The sequence below is a fragment of the Hyperolius riggenbachi genome, chromosome 3 (assembly GCF_040937935.1).
Source record: "Hyperolius riggenbachi isolate aHypRig1 chromosome 3, aHypRig1.pri, whole genome shotgun sequence".
Lineage (NCBI taxonomy): Eukaryota > Metazoa > Chordata > Amphibia > Anura > Hyperoliidae > Hyperolius > Hyperolius riggenbachi.
The window spans coordinates 181,499,169-181,518,507 of NC_090648.1; the positions used below are offsets into that span (position 1 = coordinate 181,499,169).

A 19,339-nucleotide genomic window follows, 5' to 3' on the forward strand; every position below is an offset into this window, starting at 1 on the left:
TAATTAACACAAACTGCGCCTGCCAGAATTAACTCCAATTGGAAAAGACATAATCTCAAACATATAAAAAAGTATGATTAGTGACAGAGTCTTTTAACGAGTATTCGCTATCACAGGTCCTTAGATATCATTCAATGTTGGTGTGACAGCGCTCCTCTTCCCATCTAGAAGTCAAACAGAAATAAACAACCGCACATAGTGCATTACTGTAATGTCAAACTTTAAAAGTCCCCCAAACGTGCATGCGTGATATAAATGTGCTCCACTCGTGATCCATATAACCCCTCCACACCAGCAGCTCACCAGATGGACACCACCTCACATCCAGGTGGGTCTAGCGCTTAGCCTTAGAGCGGCCAACTCCAATCACAAAGTCCCACACTGCCTTTGTTCACAATCGGATAACTCCGCTTTTAATATATACAGTTCCACATGTAAAAAAAAGGTATAAAAACATACATAGTGTAATACAGTTTGGCTAGAAAAATATGGCCTGCGCAGTTTCAGCGCACTCACGTAAGTTTGAGGGTATCAGGCATCTCGGGCATCACAGCCCAACAGTATGTCTCCTCTGCTGGCGGTACCGGCGTCCCGATAAACCTCTCCGCGTGGCAGCCTTTTCCCTCACCGTGCGCGTCTCTCCTAATGCCCAGTGACGTCAGCGCTCCTGGTCACGCCCTACGCGTTTCGTCCAATGGACTCATCAGGGGCTGATGTCACTAGGGCGCCGACGTCTCTTATAACTGGGCTAGCCCTATTGCGTACTAAGCTGTCGCCTGGAACGCACTCCTCTTCGCTTTCCCTAATTACCACAATCTTAGACTCCTACGTCATCAGTGGCCGTCTGGAACGCATTGTCCCGGCTCTTTCTGATGACTGGAGGGGTTTCTAGTCTATTTTAGTGCCATCTTGTGGCCAAAAGGCTAACTCTTAACAATTCAATATTTAGCTCAACTTCCCTTGAATTTTAGGCTGACCTAAACATTACATTATGGAATAAGTCAGAACGGGGGATAAGTAAAATTATTCAAAACGGGGGATGAGTAAAATTATGTATAAAAATGTTTATAAACATATAAAATTAAAAAAGACCTAAAAATGATATGATTTGATTCTATCCTTCTATGACCGATTTTGTCTAATTGTTGGGGCAGCTGCTCCCTCCCTCATTCTAGACCCACACATTTTCCATTACCAGTGAGGGAACTTTTCTATGGTGTCCCACCCCTTTTGGCACCAGGGATCTCCAATCCCCTATTGGGATGGCTGATATAATGAGTGTTTTACTTTTTAATTTTGATTTTAATTGGGTCCTGGAGTCACTTTTCCATAGTGCCAGTGGGTTAGTTCATACAGACAGTGGTTAAATACTCTTGGGCTGCAATACCTTGCCAGACCTCTGGATACTCACAAATATTAACCACTAATTTAAACCCATTGGTTTTCACCTCCTCTGTTTACATGCTAGGTGCCTAAATAGCACCCGCCTACAGAGGGAGAATGCTGTGTGTCTCCATCCACCTGTATTCAGTGCCCCTATTTGGCCATTTATACCCACTCCCCTTAACTAGTGTGGTGTTATACGTGCTGCGTGGTGACCCCCATCATATAGTCTGTAAAGGAGCCACAGGATTCTCAGTGAACATAAATCATACATCATTTGTGATAAAGCAGTTGAGATCAAACTCTACATTAAGTCCCCCCGGGGAGAGTGATCCCATATTGAATATCCACCTCCCCTCCGCCTGGGAGATGTCCCGCACTACACTTGAGCCTCTCCACCTCTTAACATGTGATTCTACCCCCATGAATCTAAGTCCTGTGGGATCTCTGTTATGATGTGTTTTAAAATGGTTAGAAACACTGTGTGTGGCCAACCCTTTAATAATATTTGCTACATGCTCCCCTATCCTTTTGTGTAATGATCGGGTGGTGCGCCCCACATATTCTAGTCCGCAGGGGCATTTAAGAACATAGATCACCCCCTTTAGTGCGACACGTGATACATTGTTTTATTCTATGTTGATAACCTGTATTCCTGGCAATGAGATTATCCCCTTTGCAGGGCTGCGCCTCTCTACAGCCCCTACAGTCCCGACAGGGAAATAAACCCCTTTGCCCCAAAAGATTGGCCGTGTTGACCTTTGGAGGATCCTGGAAACTAGGGACTAACTTTGATCTGAGATTGGGTGCCCTTCGATATATAAATCCAGGTTTCTTTGGGAGCACTTTCCCAATTGTCCCATCAAGCTGTAAAATGCGCCAATGTCTGGTAATTATAGACTCAACATCTCTATATTGATGGCTATAGTCAAACAGCAGATCAAATTCTCTATTTTTGACTTCTAGCTGTTGTCTATTTTTTAATAGGTCAGACTGATCCAGTCTGGATATTTCATCCACCAGTATTTGTAAATCTCCTGAGTTGTAGCCTTTGTCCACAAATCGCTGGACCAGAATTTGGCTTTGTTCTCTAAAGTCATGTACGTTGGTACAATTCCTCCTAATCCTCATTAGCTGTCCTTTAGGAATATTGTTCAGCCACCTATTATGGTGACAGCTATCTTTGGGGATATACCCATTTTTGTCTGTAGCTTTAAAAAAGGTTTTATAGTCACCAGTTTGTCGTCCTGTTTAGTAATCGTCAGGTCTAAAAATTCCACCTGTTTAGATGCCTGACAAAAAGTTATTTTAATAGGTGGCCAATGGCTGTTGGCTGCCTCACAGAATTCATTGAGTTCCTCACTTGTACCCCTCCATATGAAGAACAAATCATCAATGAATCTGTTCCAGCTGATGATGTTCACAGCCTGTTCCATATTTAATACTTCTTGCTCCCATTTGCCCATATAAATGTTAGCTAGAGATGGAGCAAACTTGGCCCCCATGGCGCATCCAGTTAATTGTAGATAGTATTCTTGATCATACCAGAAGTAGTTATGCGAAAGGGCAAAGTTTAATAATTCCATAATAAACCCAATTTGCTCTTCTTTCAGATCAGTATCTGCCCCCAGGGCCTGTTTTACTGCGTTCATCCCATTTTGATGCGGGATGACCGTGTACAGAGACAGCTTAGTACGCAATAGGGCTAGCCCAGTTATAAGAGCCGTCGGCGCCCTAGTGACATCAGCCCCTGATGAGTCCATTGGACGAAACGCGTAGGGCGTGACCAGGAGCGCTGACGTCACTGGGCATTAGGAGAGACGCGCACGGTGAGGGAAAAGGCTGCCACGCGGAGAGGTTTATCGGGACGCCGGTACCGCCAGCAGAGGAGACATACTGTTGGGCTGTGATGCCCGAGATGCCTGATACCCTCAAACTTACGTGAGTGCGCTGAAACTGCGCAGGCCATATTTTTCTAGCCAAACTGTATTACGCTATGTATGTTTTTATACCTTTTTTTACATGTGGAACTGTATATATTAAAAGCGGAGTTATCCGATTGTGAACAAAGGCAGTGTGGAACCTTGTGATTGGAGTTGGCCGCTCTAAGGCTAAGCGCTAGACCCACCTGGATGTGAGGTGGTGTCCATCTGGTGAGCTGCTGGTGTGGAGGGGTTATATGGATCACGAGTGGAACAAAAACGCCTGGAAAACCGCTCTGATCTAGCATTTTTCAGAGCGGTTTTCCACTTTCCTACACTTTAACATTGAGGCAGAAACCCGTCAGAAATCTAAAAAAAAAAAAATGCTGCAGCCTCCAAGTTTGCGTTTGTGGGAAAAACGAACTTCTCTGGTGTGCACGAGCCCATTGAAATACTTTACCCAAGCTGTATTCACACAGCTAGCATTCCTAAAAACGCTCCAGAACCGCTATGGTGTACAACAGCCCTTACATACACTGGCTTGCAAAAGTATTCGGCCCCCTTAAAGTTTTCCACATTTTGTCACATTACTACCACAAACATGAATCAATTTTATTGGAATTCCACATGAAAGACCAATACAAAGTGGTGTACACGTGAGAAGTGGAACGAAAATCATACATGATGCCAAACATTTTTTACAAATCAATAACTTCAAAGTGGGGTGTGCGTAATTATTCAGCCCCCTTTGGTCTGAGTGCAGTCAGTTGCCCATAGACATTACCTGATGAGTGCTAATTGCTAAATAGAGTGCACCTGTGTGCAATCTGATGTCCGTACAAATACAGCTGCTCTGTGACAACCTCAGAGGTTGTCTAAGATAATATTAGGAGCAACAACACCATGAAGTCCAAAGAACACACCAGACAGGTCAGGGTTAAAGTTATTGAGAAATTTAAAGCAGGCTTAGGCTACAAAAAGATTTCCAAAGCCTTGAACATCCCATGGAGCACTGTTCAAACGATCATTCAGAAATGGAAGGAGTATGGCACAACTGTAAACCTACCAAGACAAGGCCGTCCACCTAAACTCACAGGCCGAACAAGGAGAGCGATGATCAGAAATGCAGTCAAGAGGCCCATAGCAACACTGGACGAACTGCAGAGATCTACAGCTCAGGTGGGGGAATCTGTCCATAGGACAACTATTAGTCATGCACTGCACGAAATTGGCCTTTATGGAAGAGCGGCAAGAAGAAAGCCATTGTTAACAGAAAAGCATAAGAAGTCCTGTTTGCAGTTTGCCACAAGCCATGTGGGGGACACAGCAAACATGTGGAAGAAGGTGCTCTGGTCAGATGAGACCAAAACTGAACTTTTTGGCCAAAATGCAAAACGCTATGTGTGGCGGAAAACTCACACTGCACATCACTCTGAACACACCATCCCCACTGTCAAATTTTGGGGTGGCAGTATCATATTCTGGGGGTGCTTCTCTTCAGAAGGGACAGGGAAGCTGGTCAGAGTTGATGGGAAGATGGATGGAGCCAAATACAAGGCAATCTTGGAAGAAAACCTCTTGGAGTCTGCAAAAGACTTGAGATTGGGGCGGAGGTTCACCTTCCAGCAGGACAACGACCCTAAACAAAGCCAGGGCAACAAGGGAATGGTTTAAAACAAAACATAACCATGTGTTAGAATGGCCCAGTCAAAGTCCAGATCTAAATCCAATCGAAAATCTGTGGCAAGATCTGAAAACTGCTGTTCACAAACGCTGTCCATCTAATCTGACTGAGCTCAAGCGGTTTTGCAAAGAAGAATGGGCAAGGATTTCAGTCTCTAGATGTGTGTCTCTAGGTGCAAAGCTGGTAGAGACATACCCTAAAAGACTGGCAGCTGTAATTGCAGCAAAAGGTGGTTCTACAAAGTATTTACTCAGGAGGGCTGAATAATTACGCACACCCCACTTTGCAGTTATTTATTTGTAAAAAAATGTTTGGAATCGTAGGATTTTCGTTTCACTTCTCACGTGTATTGGTCTTTCACTTGGAAATCCAATAAAATGGATTCATGTTTGTGGCACAATAATGTGACAAAATGTGGAAAACATCAAGGGGGCCGAATACTTTTGCAAGCCACTGTATATATCATTACAGAAAGGGCTGATAATTGCTCAGAAAGCATCACACCTGCGCTTAACTAATCTTTCAACACACACAAAATGAAGCATTGAGTTGTATTCAATAAGTTATGGAAATCACCCTTTATGCCGTTTTACCGCATACGAGGCTCAGATTTACACCGTGCTATATCATGGCTGTGCCTGGTGGCGGGTCCATTTTAAACCCTGTAATGCTGGGCATACATGGCTCATTTTTGAGCCATTAAGATGGCTCGATAGATAATTTCCCGACATGTCCGATCCCTGGCCTGATCGTTTTGCCGCTCGATTCCGCATTGCAATAGATGGAAAAAGATAAGAAAAAGGAGCGGAACATAAGGGAATTGACTGCGGAATCGAGCGGCAAAGCAATTGAGCGTAAGAATAGAGTGGCAAAAATGAGCAGTGTATGCCCAGCATACTGTCACTTTGAAGTAGATACTTATGTGACCCAAGTTACCCATATACCTTTTCTTTTTTCATTTTTTTTTAATTTACTAGCCCTGGTATATCCAATTGGGGTGTTTATTAGCAATAAATCATGTGATCAGGGCAATGATGAAAAGAAATGAAATCTCGTTTTTAATTTGCTTGCATAAAAGGTCAGTAGGTTAATTTTGCAAAATTAAAAATCACCAATATTAAAGCTAATGAAAAACATCCTTTCACTAAAGCTGGAAAAGTGGCAACAAAGGATTACAAGTGTGGCGTGACTCAGTGAGAGGACAGGAACCAGGACAAGTAAGAAACAACACTTATTCAGAATCATGCTGGCCGCATGTTGCACTCAGCTGCTGCTCAATCATTGTTTATCTATTTCCTTGAGGGGGTGGATACACATGACAACTGACTAAATACCGTATTTTTCGTAGTATAAAATGCACTTTCTCGCCCAAAAAAAATGAGGTGAAAAAGTCTCAGAGTCTTATATTCCAACACCAGGGAGTTCCCGACTTACGATCACCCGCTGATACGTACCGCTGAACGTTGGGGACTTTCCTGTATCACTCCCCTTGTGTGGTCCTCCGGTTCCCCCCACCACTGGTCTCCTCTGTTCCTCGTTTGTAAAAACTATTAGTGGCAGCATGGCTCACCTAATCCAGTGCTGATCGCAAGGCCTCTTCTTACCTGCACTGCTCTGCTAATGATGGGATTGGCAGCCGGTACTAGAGGAGCAGCGCCAGAGATTGAAGGTCTATGCTCGCTGCGGGAGCTACTGGAGGAGGTGAGACCCGCCAAATGTTTTCACACACAGGGAGTAGAGGAGACCGGGGGGGAGGTTTGACAGTTTGGCACGGGAAGACTGGAGGGGGCACAGGGGGAGCACAGGGGGACGACACAAAGGAATAGAAGGAGACACACAGGCAAAGGAGGACGACAAAGGGGTACATAAGAGGGCAAAGAAGGACACAGGAGGACACGGGGACAGAAGGCGACACATGGTGGACAGAAGGGGACACAGGAAGACACATGGAGACAAAGGAGGACAATGATTGAGGAGAACATCTACAATGATTGAGGAGAACATCTACAAATCGCTTATGAAACATGGACCCACCAGGTTTAGTATATTCACTGCTCAAAAAAATAAAGGGAACACAAAAATCCTGGATCTGAATGAATAAAATATTCTTAATTCTCAGTTTGTACATGAACATTTCAATAACCGTTAGAAATGTTCATGTACATGCAATTCTTGGTCTAACATATTGAAAATTCACATGGTTAAAGGGAACCAGAGACGAACCAAGTTTAAAAATGAAAAAAAGATGTTAAACATACCTGGGTCTTCCCCCAGCCCCATAAGCTTGGATCGTTCCCACGCCGCCGTCCTTCGCTGCCTCTATCGCCGGTACCGGGTCCCATAACTTCCGCCGGACGCGGCCAGTTTTCCGCATGCACAGGGGCTCCCTCCGGCTCTTTGCGCCTGCGCAGTACGAAGGGAGCGCACTGCGCTTAAGTCGACTGGCCGAAATGCCGGGACCTGGTACAGGCGGACAGAGGCAGCGGAGAAAGGCGGCGTGGGGGCAATCCAAGCTGATGGGGCTGGAGGAAGCCCCAGGTATGTATAAATGTTATTTTATTCGTATCTGGTTCTCTTTAAATGTATATGACTATATTTAGACACATTACAATTATTTGAATGTAAATACTTAGTTCTACATAGTTGAATGAACAGACAAAATCACACAAAAATTATTAATGGAAATTAAATGTACCAACCCATGGAGTTCTGGATTTGGAGTCACACTCAAAATTAAAGTGGAAAAAAAACACTACAGGCTGATCCAACTTTAATGTAATGTCCTTAAAACAAGACAACATGAGGCTCAGTAGTGTGTGGGACCTAGCATTTTCTTGTATTCAGAGGAACTCAGGGCCAACCGTACTAACATATAGTCTCACAAGGGGTCTGAGGATCTCCTCTCGGTACCTATTGGCAGTCAGGCTACCTCTGGCAAGCCCATGGAGAGCTGTGTGCCACCCCACACCATTACTGGCCCACTGCGAAACCGGTCATGCTGGAGGATGTTGCAGGCAGCAGAACATTCTCCATGGAGTCTCCAGACTGTTACGTCCCTCACATGTGCTCAGTGTGAACCTGCTTTCATCTGTGATGAGCACAGGGCAACAGTGGCAAATTTTCCAAACTTGGTGTTCTCTGGCAAATGCCAAACATCTTAAACAGTGTTGGGCTGTAAGCTGCTCAGGGGTAGATAGATCCCAGCCCCCCCCCCCCCCCCCCCCCCCAAAGGAGTGTCCTACTGGAGGGTAGAGGAGGAAATTCCCAAGAAAAATAATTTTGTATTCAGGTCCATCATACCCTACAGTGCCCGTTGGCACAAAGTTAGTGATATACTCACCAGACACTGGCCAGATCTCCTGACCGACCCTAAAGTGACCCGAATTGTTAGCATGTGACCAATGATGGTTGTGCGCTGCGCCCCAAACTTGAAAGATACACTAGTCCATTCGGACTATATATCCGAAGGGAGGGTACCTGGCTAGACTATAATAGTTATAGTTTATCTATAAACTTACCAACAACTGAAGAGGGGGAGATAGGGAGAGACTACTGAAACAGAAAGAGTGCCATTTCATCTACACTTTAGTCCTAATGGAGCTAGAGCCCTTAAAGAGGAACTCCAGTAAAAATAATGTAGTAAAAAAAAGTGCTTCATTTTTTACCATAATTATGTATAAATGATTTAGTCAGTGTTTGCCTATTGTAAAATGTTTCCTCTCCTGATTTACAGTCTGACATGCATTACATGGTGACATTTTTACTGTGGACAGGTTATGTAGCTGTTTCTAGCTGTTCTGGCCGTTACAGACAGCTGTGAACAGCTATTTCCTGTCTGTGAACATTGTTACATTGTGGCAGTTTGCCCAGAGTACCATGGTACTCAGAGCTTCTTCTGGGAGGGGTTTCAGCACAAAATCAGTCATACAGCGCCCCCTGATGGTCTGTTTGTGAAAATCATATTTCTCATGTAAAAGGGGGCATCAGCTACTGATTAGGATAAAGTTCAATTCTAGGTTGGAGTTTCTCTTTAAACAGTGACTTGGACTTTGCATCATTCCTGTAATCTGCCCTCTCAACGGCAGGGCTCTGCGCACAATGTCTGTGTGTGCATTAGATGGCTTTGAGTCATTTGCATTAAACCTGTTTGCACAATTTTCATTTGACTCATCAGTTTTATCATGCCTTAATCTTCCACAGATCTTCTTAGTGAGTCAGCATGTGCAGTCATCCGATATACAGCTTTGCAAATGCAAGCATGCGTGCTATGGAATCAGTATGGCGTAATGAGTAACCATGGAGCAATCATCAAAGCAGAACTGACCTCTGGCTCCTGATCATTGGTGCTGTAATGCAAGTGTGAGGGAGTGAGCAGGAGGGCAGAAGTTGCGCCCCACTAGTCACATGATACTATGACAAGCGGTAATGTATGGGGAGAAGAGCTGTGATCTTCCCTGGCCCCCTCTTTAATTGAAACCGGTGATAATTGCAATTGGTCTGGCATGCATCTCCACCCACTACACCCAGCCTCCTGGAATGCATAAAAGCAACTAACCAATGCCCAGCCTTATACACCCCAATGAAGCCTGTGATTTGACAGGCGCATTGCGTGGGTGGGCGTGGCTTCACCTGTCACGAGGGGTCCCTCCACTTTACCTGCCTGAGCAGCATCCTTGGCCACAGTGTGCGTGCTTCTTTTGGCTACAGTATTCAGCCCTGCCACCTATTGCAAGGATGGCTGGTTCCAAGCGGGCAGGTTATCATCACAATTGTGTCATAAGGACTGTGCAAAGGACTGTGGCTTCACTGTAGCCCCAGCAAAGGTCATTGAGTTTATCTTGTACACAGATGCCTTTCTTCATGCAAGTAGTGATTGCATATGCTGCATCACAGTGTCTCCCACACTCTGAAAAGGCTGGCCAGTGTGAAAAGGTACCGGTACCTGTGTGAGTGTGGTTGGTGTGAGGCTGACTGGGTAGAATTACGGTACTTCAAGCATAGTGGAGTGGATCTATTTTATTTTAGCAATTGTTGGTGGTGGTTTTTTGAATAAAGGCATGTTTTTATTTTCCAATGCTTTTGAGTCATAGAACCCTTTTTTGGTTGAATGCTGTAAGCAAAACACCAGTCTTTGGACCAGTGGCGTAGCTAAGGAGCTGTGGGCCCCGATGCAAGTTTTACATTGGGGCCCCCCTAAGCACTCTATACATAACAATTGATACGGTGCACCTAAACCTGCCAATGGACACTACAGTGTCAGAGGTGCATGAAGGGGCGGAGAACAGTTTGTTAATGATTACTACTATTCAAAGTATCTATAGAAGAAATTATTATGAGCACAGGACCAATAGAGAGCTAAAACTGTAGTTGAGGGAGGGTCCTTCGGGTCCCCTCTGGCCCAAGGGCCCCCGATGCGGTCGCAACCTCTGCAACCCCTATTGCTACGCCCCTGCTTTGGACGTCGGGCCCTCATACCACTCTCATGGAGTCTGTCGCTCCATAGTGTGTTATCAGACGGTATATTTTAATAGCGCAATTAGATCTACTTACAAGAATAAAAAATACACGCATGTAAAATCCCCAGGACGCTACTACCGAATCCACCGGAATGTGACCAGCAGCGTGGTGTCCCGTAACTGGGAAAGTCCGCTTGCATGGAGAGGGGTGGGTCCTGGTCTGGAATGTGCCTCTAGCGTGATGATGCGCTTTAGAAATCACTGCCTTCAACAGACCACCCTTGCACATTTGTGGCCTGCTGGAGGTCATTTTGCAGGAATCTGGTGGTGCTCCTCATGTTCCCCCTTGCACAAAGGCAGAGCAAGCAGTCCTGCTGCTGGGTTGCTGTCCTTCCACAGCTGCCTCCATGTCTCCAAATGTACTGGCCTGTCTCCTAGTAGCACATCCATGCTCTGGACACTACGATGACAGACAAAGTAAACCTCCTTGCCACAGCTTGCACTGATGTGTCATCCTGGATGATCTACACCCTAGGTTCTCAACGTGTGGTACGTGTACCCCAGGGGGTACTTCTGATGGTTCCATGGGGTACTCTGGCGTGATATACTTAACTAAGAACAACAAATTTAGAGTTTAACCCATTCAGGTTCCGTCGTTTTCACGTGAGAAATGTTCACCTCCCATTCATTAGCCTATAACTTTATCACTACTTATCACAATGCACTGATCTATATCTTGTTTTTTCCGCCACCAATTAGGCTTTCTTTGGGGGGTACATTTTGCTAAGAGCCACTTTACTGTAAATGCATTTTAACAGGAAGAATAAGAAAAAAATGGAAAAATTCATTATTTCTCATTTTCAGCCATCATAGTTTTAAAATAATACATGCCTCCATAATTAAAACTCACGTATTGTATATGCCCATATGTCCCGGTTATTACACCGTTAAAATTATGTCCCTATCACAATGTATGGCGACAATATTTTATTTGGAAATAAAGGTGCATTTTTTCCATTTTGCATCTATCACTATTTACAAGTTTAAAATAAAAAAAATATAGAAATATTTCATCTTTACATTGATATTTAAAAAGTTTAGACCCTTAGGTAAATATTTACATTTTTTTTTATTGTAATGTTTTTTTTTTTAATACTAAAAATTTTATTAGGGTACTTTTGGGAGGGTGGGAGGTAAACAATAGATTTATAATGTAAATGTGTGTTAATTCTGTGTTGTTTTTTTCCAGGTGTAGTATTACTTTTTGGCCACAAGATGGCGGCCATGAGTTTGTTTACATGACGTCACTCTAAGCGTAGCACGCGCTTAGAGTGACGCATCAGGAAGAAGACGGCCAGAAAAAGCTCAGCTTCCGAGAGAAGCTGTCGCTTTTTCAGCGGGGGAGAGGAATCAATGATCGGGCTCCGTAGCCCGATAGCCTGCGGGCCGCCGATGGCGGCTCGCAGGCTAGATGTAAACACAAGCGGAAATAATCCGCTTTGTTTACATTTGTACGGCGCTGCTGCGCAGCAGCGCCGTAAGGCAGATCGGCGATCCCCGGCCAATCAGCGGCCGGGGATCGCCGCCATGTGACAGGGGACGTCCTGTCACTGGCTGCACAGGACGGATAGCGTCCTGTGCAGCCCGGATTTCCAGGCAAGGCAGCAGGTAGGAGAGGGAGGGGGGAATTTCGCCGCGGAGGGGGGCTTTGAGGTGCCCCCCCCCCCCCGCCACCCACAGCAGGCAGGAGAGATCAGACCCCCCCAGCACATCATCCCCATAGGGGGGAAAAAAGGGGGGCAATCTGATCTCCCTGCCTGCACCCTGATCTGTGCTGGGGGCTGCAGAGCCCACCCAGCACAGATCAATCAAACCAGCGCTGGTCCTTAAGGGGGGGTAAAGGGTGGGTCCTCAAGTGGTTAAACACCAGATTTGTATTTTAGCTAATTAAAAGCAATAGTAAATGCTTGGAAATGGTTTAGGAACCAAGTATTATGTACTAGGATTAAATATATATTTGTCAAGGGACACCCGTGATAATGTTTACTAGGGGGTACTTGGTGAGTACAGGGTTTTAATAGGGGTACATACCAATAAAATGTTGAGAAACACTGATCTACACTACCTGCGCCACTTGTGTGGGTTGTAGACTGACTCATGCAACCACTAGAGTGAAAGCACTGCCACCAAAACATCAGCCAGAAAGCATAGGAATTGAGAAGTTGTCTGTGGTCACCACCTGCAGAACTACTCCTTTACTGGGGATGTCTTGCTAATTGTCTATAATGTCTATTCCATTTGCACAACAGCATGTGAAACTGATTTTCAGTGTTGCTACCTAAGTGGACAGTATTGATTTCACAGGAGTGTGATTCACATGGAGTTGCAGTGTACTGTTACCTTTATTTTTTTGAGCAATGTATACTTTTTCCCTTGTTTTTGACCTCTAAACCTAGGTGTGTCATATTCCAGAGCATCTTATATTTCAAAAAAATACATTAATATAATAGTCCCAAAAGCAATTTGTGAGGACCACAGAACCTATGATAAGTCTCTGTGGTTCGAATAAGAGGAAGTCAAAAACTAGTGAAGATTAATTATATAATACAGTATCTATTAGGGCTTGTCTCCACTAATGCGGCGTGCGTCTCGCAGACGCACACCGCACTGAGCTGGTGGGCGGGATCGCAGGCGAATCCCATGAGCCATGCCATGCACGGCTATAGGATTCGCAGCCTCCGTGGCGAAATCTGCAGGGGTTCCGGGCGAATCGCTCCCGCAAGCGATTCCGCCGCGGCGCTGTCATCCCCTATGGCAGAGTTTCCCCGTGCGAATGATGTGCGGGGAAACTCTGCAGAATCGCCGCGAAACCGCCCTAGTGGAAACGGGCCCTTAAATAACTAAAGGATATGGCACCAGATCGTGTGTGTGTGTGTGTTTTATTTATTTATTTTTACAATAAACAGTGCAACAATAGCTGTGCTTTGCAGGTCCCCTTGAACTGAGCTAACTACGTGTCACTAAACATACCTCTTAGTAGCTAGTGCTGCGACAATCAAAATGGAGCTTCGCTCAAGGGTGTTAGAAAGCTTAAGACCGGCCCTGCATTCATTTTAGCTGTTATGATGCGTATTAATTTATGCCTTGCTGCATTACCTAGGATCCAGCAGCGAGGGACGAGTCATGCTGCAAAGTATGTTTTTTTTTTTCCAGAAAACATCAGCAATCAGCAAGAATTGAGTTTAAAGGATGACCATCGTGAAATTGAAATGTAAAATACAATTGTTCCAGAATAAAATGCACTATAAATCTGTCTTTTCCTATGTCACTATCACTTCCAGTAAGTAGTAAGAATCTAAAAGGTTTTGGGTGTTATACCCTTATTTTTCGATGTAGTGTTATGTTTTGCAATTATCAGAAGTAAAATTGTAAAGACTTACTTTGGTCTAAGCGCAAGGATTGAGACATTTTGTTAAACTCCATAAAACCAGCACAGGATCGCACTTGTTTCAAACTAGTAGGATGGTATGGGTCCAGCTATAGAATAAGCAAGAAAAAGAAAATTATACATACACACACACACGCATTCATACACACATATTTATGCAAAGTCATCATATCTCAGAGCTTAATGTGAATAAACTCTAGTTAAGCGATGCTGGTAACTTGATTAGTGGTCACCAATGCAGAGCCAGAAAAAAGATAAAAAGCCAGCAACAGCCAATTGCTCTTTTACAGATTTACTAAATAAATCTGCCGGCTTCAACTTTTTCCTGTTACGTGAGTGGTGACAGAGCTAGCTGTAGCACATCCCCCTAAAACCTTTTTCCTGGGGTGGGCACTTTTACAATTTTTTTGGGAGAATGCAGAGCCATGAATACCAATAGATGCAAGAAGTTTGAATCAGGATGATACCATTTATTGGCCATCTTAAATGAATAAGAGTAAGCTTTGGGCTACTCAGCCTTCTTCAGACTCAATTCCTGTATGCTGACAAGATGTTAACCACTTTGGTACCAGCAGCCTCTGCCCCCTTAAGGACCAGAGGCTGCTGGTACAGTAAAACGGCGCTTCCCGACGAATCGCCGCAAAAATCCGCCGCAGGCTCCATCCTCTGCTGTCTTTACGACGGTAGAGCGCTGTGCGCCAGTCAGGAGTCACTTTCATTGGCTCCTGACCCTGTCAATCGATTGGCTTACAGTGATGACTGGGCCAGGAGCCAATGAAACCGGCTCCTGACTGGCTCACAGTGCTCTGCCGTCAGAGACGAGGGCGAGCAAACTGCGGCGGGGACAGAGCTGCGAGAGCAGGGGTAAACAGTGGGTACGTGCGGTCAATGCGACGTAGAGTCTACGTCCAGTCAGGGGCACAGCACCACCTGCTGGACGTAGATTCATACTGCGTCGGTCCGGGTCCGGTTAAAGTTACGACGGATAAAGACCATTTGTTTACTCAATTCTTGCATAACTTAGACTCAGGCTGGTAATAGAGGCATCACAAGTTCCAGATTCAAAAGTTAGCTTCAAGCAGAATGGATGCAATATTTGTCTAGGCTGAAAAATAAATTATGGCATTAAAGGAAATCTAAAGTATAATTTAAAAAATAAGTTGAACTTACCTGGGGCTTCTTGCAGCCCTTTGGACTCCTCCTGTGCCCACGACCGTGGTCCAAGTCCCTCCGACCAGCAGCGGTGACCCCCGCTAAGCTGGCTGGCCGCACATCTGTGTCTGCAGATGTGTCTACAGGACTCGCACCTTTTTTGTCGGCAGGGCGATTTTCTGTTCTATTGTGGCCTATTTAAAGAATTCCTGACAATCATCTGTATTAGATTGGGTGGCTGTCGGTATGCTAGGAAGGGGAGGTTCAGGGAATATCTTTCCCAGTCTGTAATCCTTGTGTAATATGGGATGAAGTTCCTTTGCAATCCTTCTGTTCCTGGTTTTGCTTATATTTTAGGAGTGGAGTCCAAGGATAATGTTAGCTTTCCTGATTTGGACCTCGTTCATAAGAGGACTACAACCTTGTTAAATATTCTTAAGGTAATCCAGGTATTTGTCTTAGCCCACCCTGTCAGAACAGATCCAGTAGCATCTTATAGTCTGGCAGTAAATTATGGAGTTCTTTACAATCACTCCTAGGACTCAGCTCCTCAAATACAGGTTTGAGACCTGCAGACACATCTACTCCACTGACAGGACAAATACCAGGTTCACAACAGAAATACATAGTACAAGGCACCATTTTCTGTGATTCTACTAATAAGGCATATCTGATCATGTGTGCAAAATGCCTCAAAGGAATGTACTTTCCTTGTCCTCCGAAATAGCCCTCCCCTTCCGCCGCTCAATATGCGTGACGTCAGCGCGTCCACGCACCGCCCTCAAGCGTCTGACGTCACTGCCAGGCAAACGGTTAGCAAATCCCGGAAGTGCTGGTGAACGGCATCCTGGAGGGAAGAGGACAAAGCGATCCTCTCTAACTTTTTCTGGTGCTTGTGCCCAGAACCGAGAGAGGCCCCTAGCAATAGCCCTCCTCCGTTTGTTTCGCCAAGACACGGGAGTCCCTCTGGACAAAGAATCTCACCCTCTGGCAAGGTAAAAAATAAACGGGAGCCGCTTTCTTGAAGGCGTTTCCTGGAGGGAAACACAGATGAACTGAGGCGTGAGGGAGCCTTTTAATCTTTCTTGATTGATTGTTTCCCAGATCCGGATGTGTGACCAGATCTCCTGTTGTCCCAGATAACGATTAGAGAAACTGGATGTATGAATGTAGGGGACTGTGTGGGAGATGCCTACACGTGGCGGTCCCTGTAAAAGATGTAATCCACGATTACGTCCAACCAAGCCTCCCACCTGAATGCTAGTTTGTGCAGATCCTGCTAGATCGGTATGGCAGGCAAAGGGTGTATGACCGTGCACCTGATTGGCTGACTGGTGCCTGCTGGCCAGATAGAGGTAGGAAAATGCCTGAACTGGTAGTGAGCAATTGTGTGTTGCAGTTTGCATTCAGTTTGGAGGTGATGGGGGTTAAGTCCCTGAAGGTGAGAGAGCCAGGGCTCGCCCACATTTCCCTCTGGGTATCGCATGCTGGTTTGGGGGCCCAAGCAAGTGAGAGAGGCTGGAGCCCCCGGCTGTCGTGAGAACCAGTGTTTGTGATGTATGAATGGACACAGGTACACTATTAATCTCAAATTTGATCTCCCAGTCCCTACACACTTTAGTTCTCATGGAGACAGCTTAAAATGTACCTGAGGAGAAAAAAAAACTGCCCATTGGGAGTACTTGCCCCAGGAGGGGGAAGCCTCTGGATCCTAAAGAAGCTTCCTGCTTTCCTTTTCACCAGAGGGTAGTCAGTGCTGGCTACCCCGAAAATTACTTTGTTGCTGCTTGTCAGGAGCCCCATGCAGGATCAGCTTCCCCTCGGGCTCCGGTGGATATGGCCGAGCCCGATCGGGTCCACCCTACTGCACAGGTGCAAGTCAGTCTGTGCAGTAGAGCGGACCCGATCCGGCTCGGCTATTTCTGGCGGAGCATGAGTAGAAACTTGCTACTGGACCTGCAGGCAAAGGTAATTATTACTGTCCATGAGTGTTTGGGGCTGCCAGCGCAGGATCGGGCTGTCGTAGGGAGATGGGGAAGACTCCGCAAGATCCAGAGGCTTCCCCCACAGGAGCTAAGTATCTAATTTTTTCCTTTATCAAAGCCACAGGTGTCCTTTTAAAAGGATCTTCAGGTTACTGCCCTGAAGGAAGTCTTCACATCACAGAAAGACTCATATCAGAAACAAAATTTATACATTGGTACATTCAAATCTGTAGATAAAGTATTGAACAAGGATAGAAACTTCTTACATTGGTATGAGGTCGATGGTATTTAATGCCAAAATTATTATTCAGCCTAGACAAATATTGCATCCATTCTGATTAAAACTCACTTTTGAACTCGGAATTTACGACGTTTCTGTAACAGTCTCAGTTATGTGAGGATTGATTAAACAAAGGGTCTTCTCTATTTTTCATAGATCAGCTAACATCCTCTCAAGACCCTATTTGGATGTTCTGTTTCAAATAAGGCATCTTAATTGCATTGTTTTGTTTGCAAACATAAATACATGTATCACCTTTTGATGTTGCATATATACCGTATATACTCGCATACAAGCCGAATTTTTGACCCCCAAAAAGGGGGTCAAAAGTTGGGGGGTCGGCTTGTATGCGAGTCTTCCCTGGTGGTCTAGTGGTGGGTGGTCGGGTGGTCCGCGCCCCGCTCCCCCCCCTCCCCGCTCCCCCCGCGGCCGCTGCTGCTATTACCTTGTTAGACAGCGGCCGCTTCCTAATCCGCGTTCCTCTTCTTTCTCAGAGTGTATCACAGCAGCGCGCCCGGCGCTGCTGCTGTGACGATGCAGGGGGCAGGAAAGAGCGGTTCCCTTGGTAACAGATCGCCGCTATAGGGAGCCGCGCTCTTTCCTGCCCCCTGCATCGTCACAGCAGCAGCGCCGGGCGCGCTGCTGTGATACACTCTGAGAAAGAAGAGGAACGCGGATTAGGAAGCGGCCGCTGTCTAACAAGGTAATAGCAGCAGCGGCGGCCGCGGGGGGAGCGGGGGGGAGCACTACCCACCTATGCTGGGCACTATACTGGCTAAACTGGGCACTTTACTAGCCATACTTGGGTACTATACTAGCTAAACTGGGCACTATACTGGCTAAACTGGGCACTATACTGGCTAAACTGGGCACTATACTAGCCATACTGGGGCACTATACTAGCTAAACTGGGCACTATACTAGCTAAACTGGGCACTTTACGAGCCATACTGGGGCACTATACTAGCTAAACTGGGCACTATACTAGCTAAACTGGGCACTATACTGGCTAAACTGGGCACTATACTAACTAAACTGGGCACTTTACTAGCCATACTGGGACACTATACTAGCTAAACTGGGCACTATACTAGCTAAACTGAGGCACTACCTACCCATACTGGGCACTATACTGGCTATACTGGGCACTTTACTAGCTATACTGGGCACTATACTAGCTATACTGGACACTACCTACCTATACTGGGCACTATACTAGCTATATTGGGACACACTGGGGGGCTGCACCAATCCAGCATTTCCTACCCCCGGCTTATATGGGGGTCAATCATTTTTCCCTGTTTTTTCAGGGAAAAGTTGGGGGGTCGGCTTATATGCGGGTCGGCTTATATGCGAGTATATACGGTAAAGCTAACCAACATAAAGGAGCCAAAAAAAGAAGCAAAACACTGTGGACAAATTGATTGACATGACACCCTATAAAAGGTATTATAAAGGCTTTATAGGGTGTCACACATGTATAAAGCTGTCTAGTCTAACATCTTGTCAGCATACAGGATTAAAATCTGATGAAGGCTGAATGCTCACTCTTATTCTTTTAAGTTAGCCAATAAATGGTATCTTGATTCAAAACTTCTTGCTTTTACTTTTTGATGGCTAGCACGGTACAATACTCTACTGCGAATACCAAAAGAGTGCATGGTTTAGGAGCCAACAAAGGTGACTGATGAATGGTGTAAGAAGCAGAGGAAAGACTACCTTGTGGCTTACCATTTCAGCTGGGGTTACTTCTGCCTTTCTTTGGCTCTCCAGTTTTTTCTCTGGTTTCTGAAGCGCAACCGTATCTCTATGTCCTAAAAGACATTTTTATGCTCCAGTTCAGACAGGTAATCTACAAACATGCTATATGCTTTACATCTACAGTAATTACATTTTTACTTGAATCTTTAGGTAAACCTGAGTTGGGACAGGCTTATAGCTCCCTCTGCGTCCTCCTCCGCCTCCTGATTCTTTTGCAATTGGCCCCTGAAAAGTCCCCCCACCCGGGGCCAACTGCGCATGCATGGCC

At 45.5% G+C, this 19,339-nt stretch overlaps 1 protein-coding gene across 3 annotated transcripts in view; it reads right to left on the minus strand.

Annotated features, from left to right (window-relative positions):
• Window positions 1-19,339, minus strand: part of TRPM7 (transient receptor potential cation channel subfamily M member 7) — a 225,448-nt gene that overhangs the window by 41,334 nt on the left and 164,775 nt on the right. For all 3 annotated transcript variants that reach the window (XM_068275395.1, XM_068275393.1, XM_068275392.1), the window contains 2 exons: window positions 19,042-19,124; window positions 13,886-13,982 (listed from right to left, as the gene is read on the minus strand). In XM_068275395.1, coding sequence (XP_068131496.1) covers window positions 13,886-13,982; window positions 19,042-19,124 — 180 coding nt within the window. The remainder of the gene's footprint in view (window positions 1-13,885; window positions 13,983-19,041; window positions 19,125-19,339) is intronic.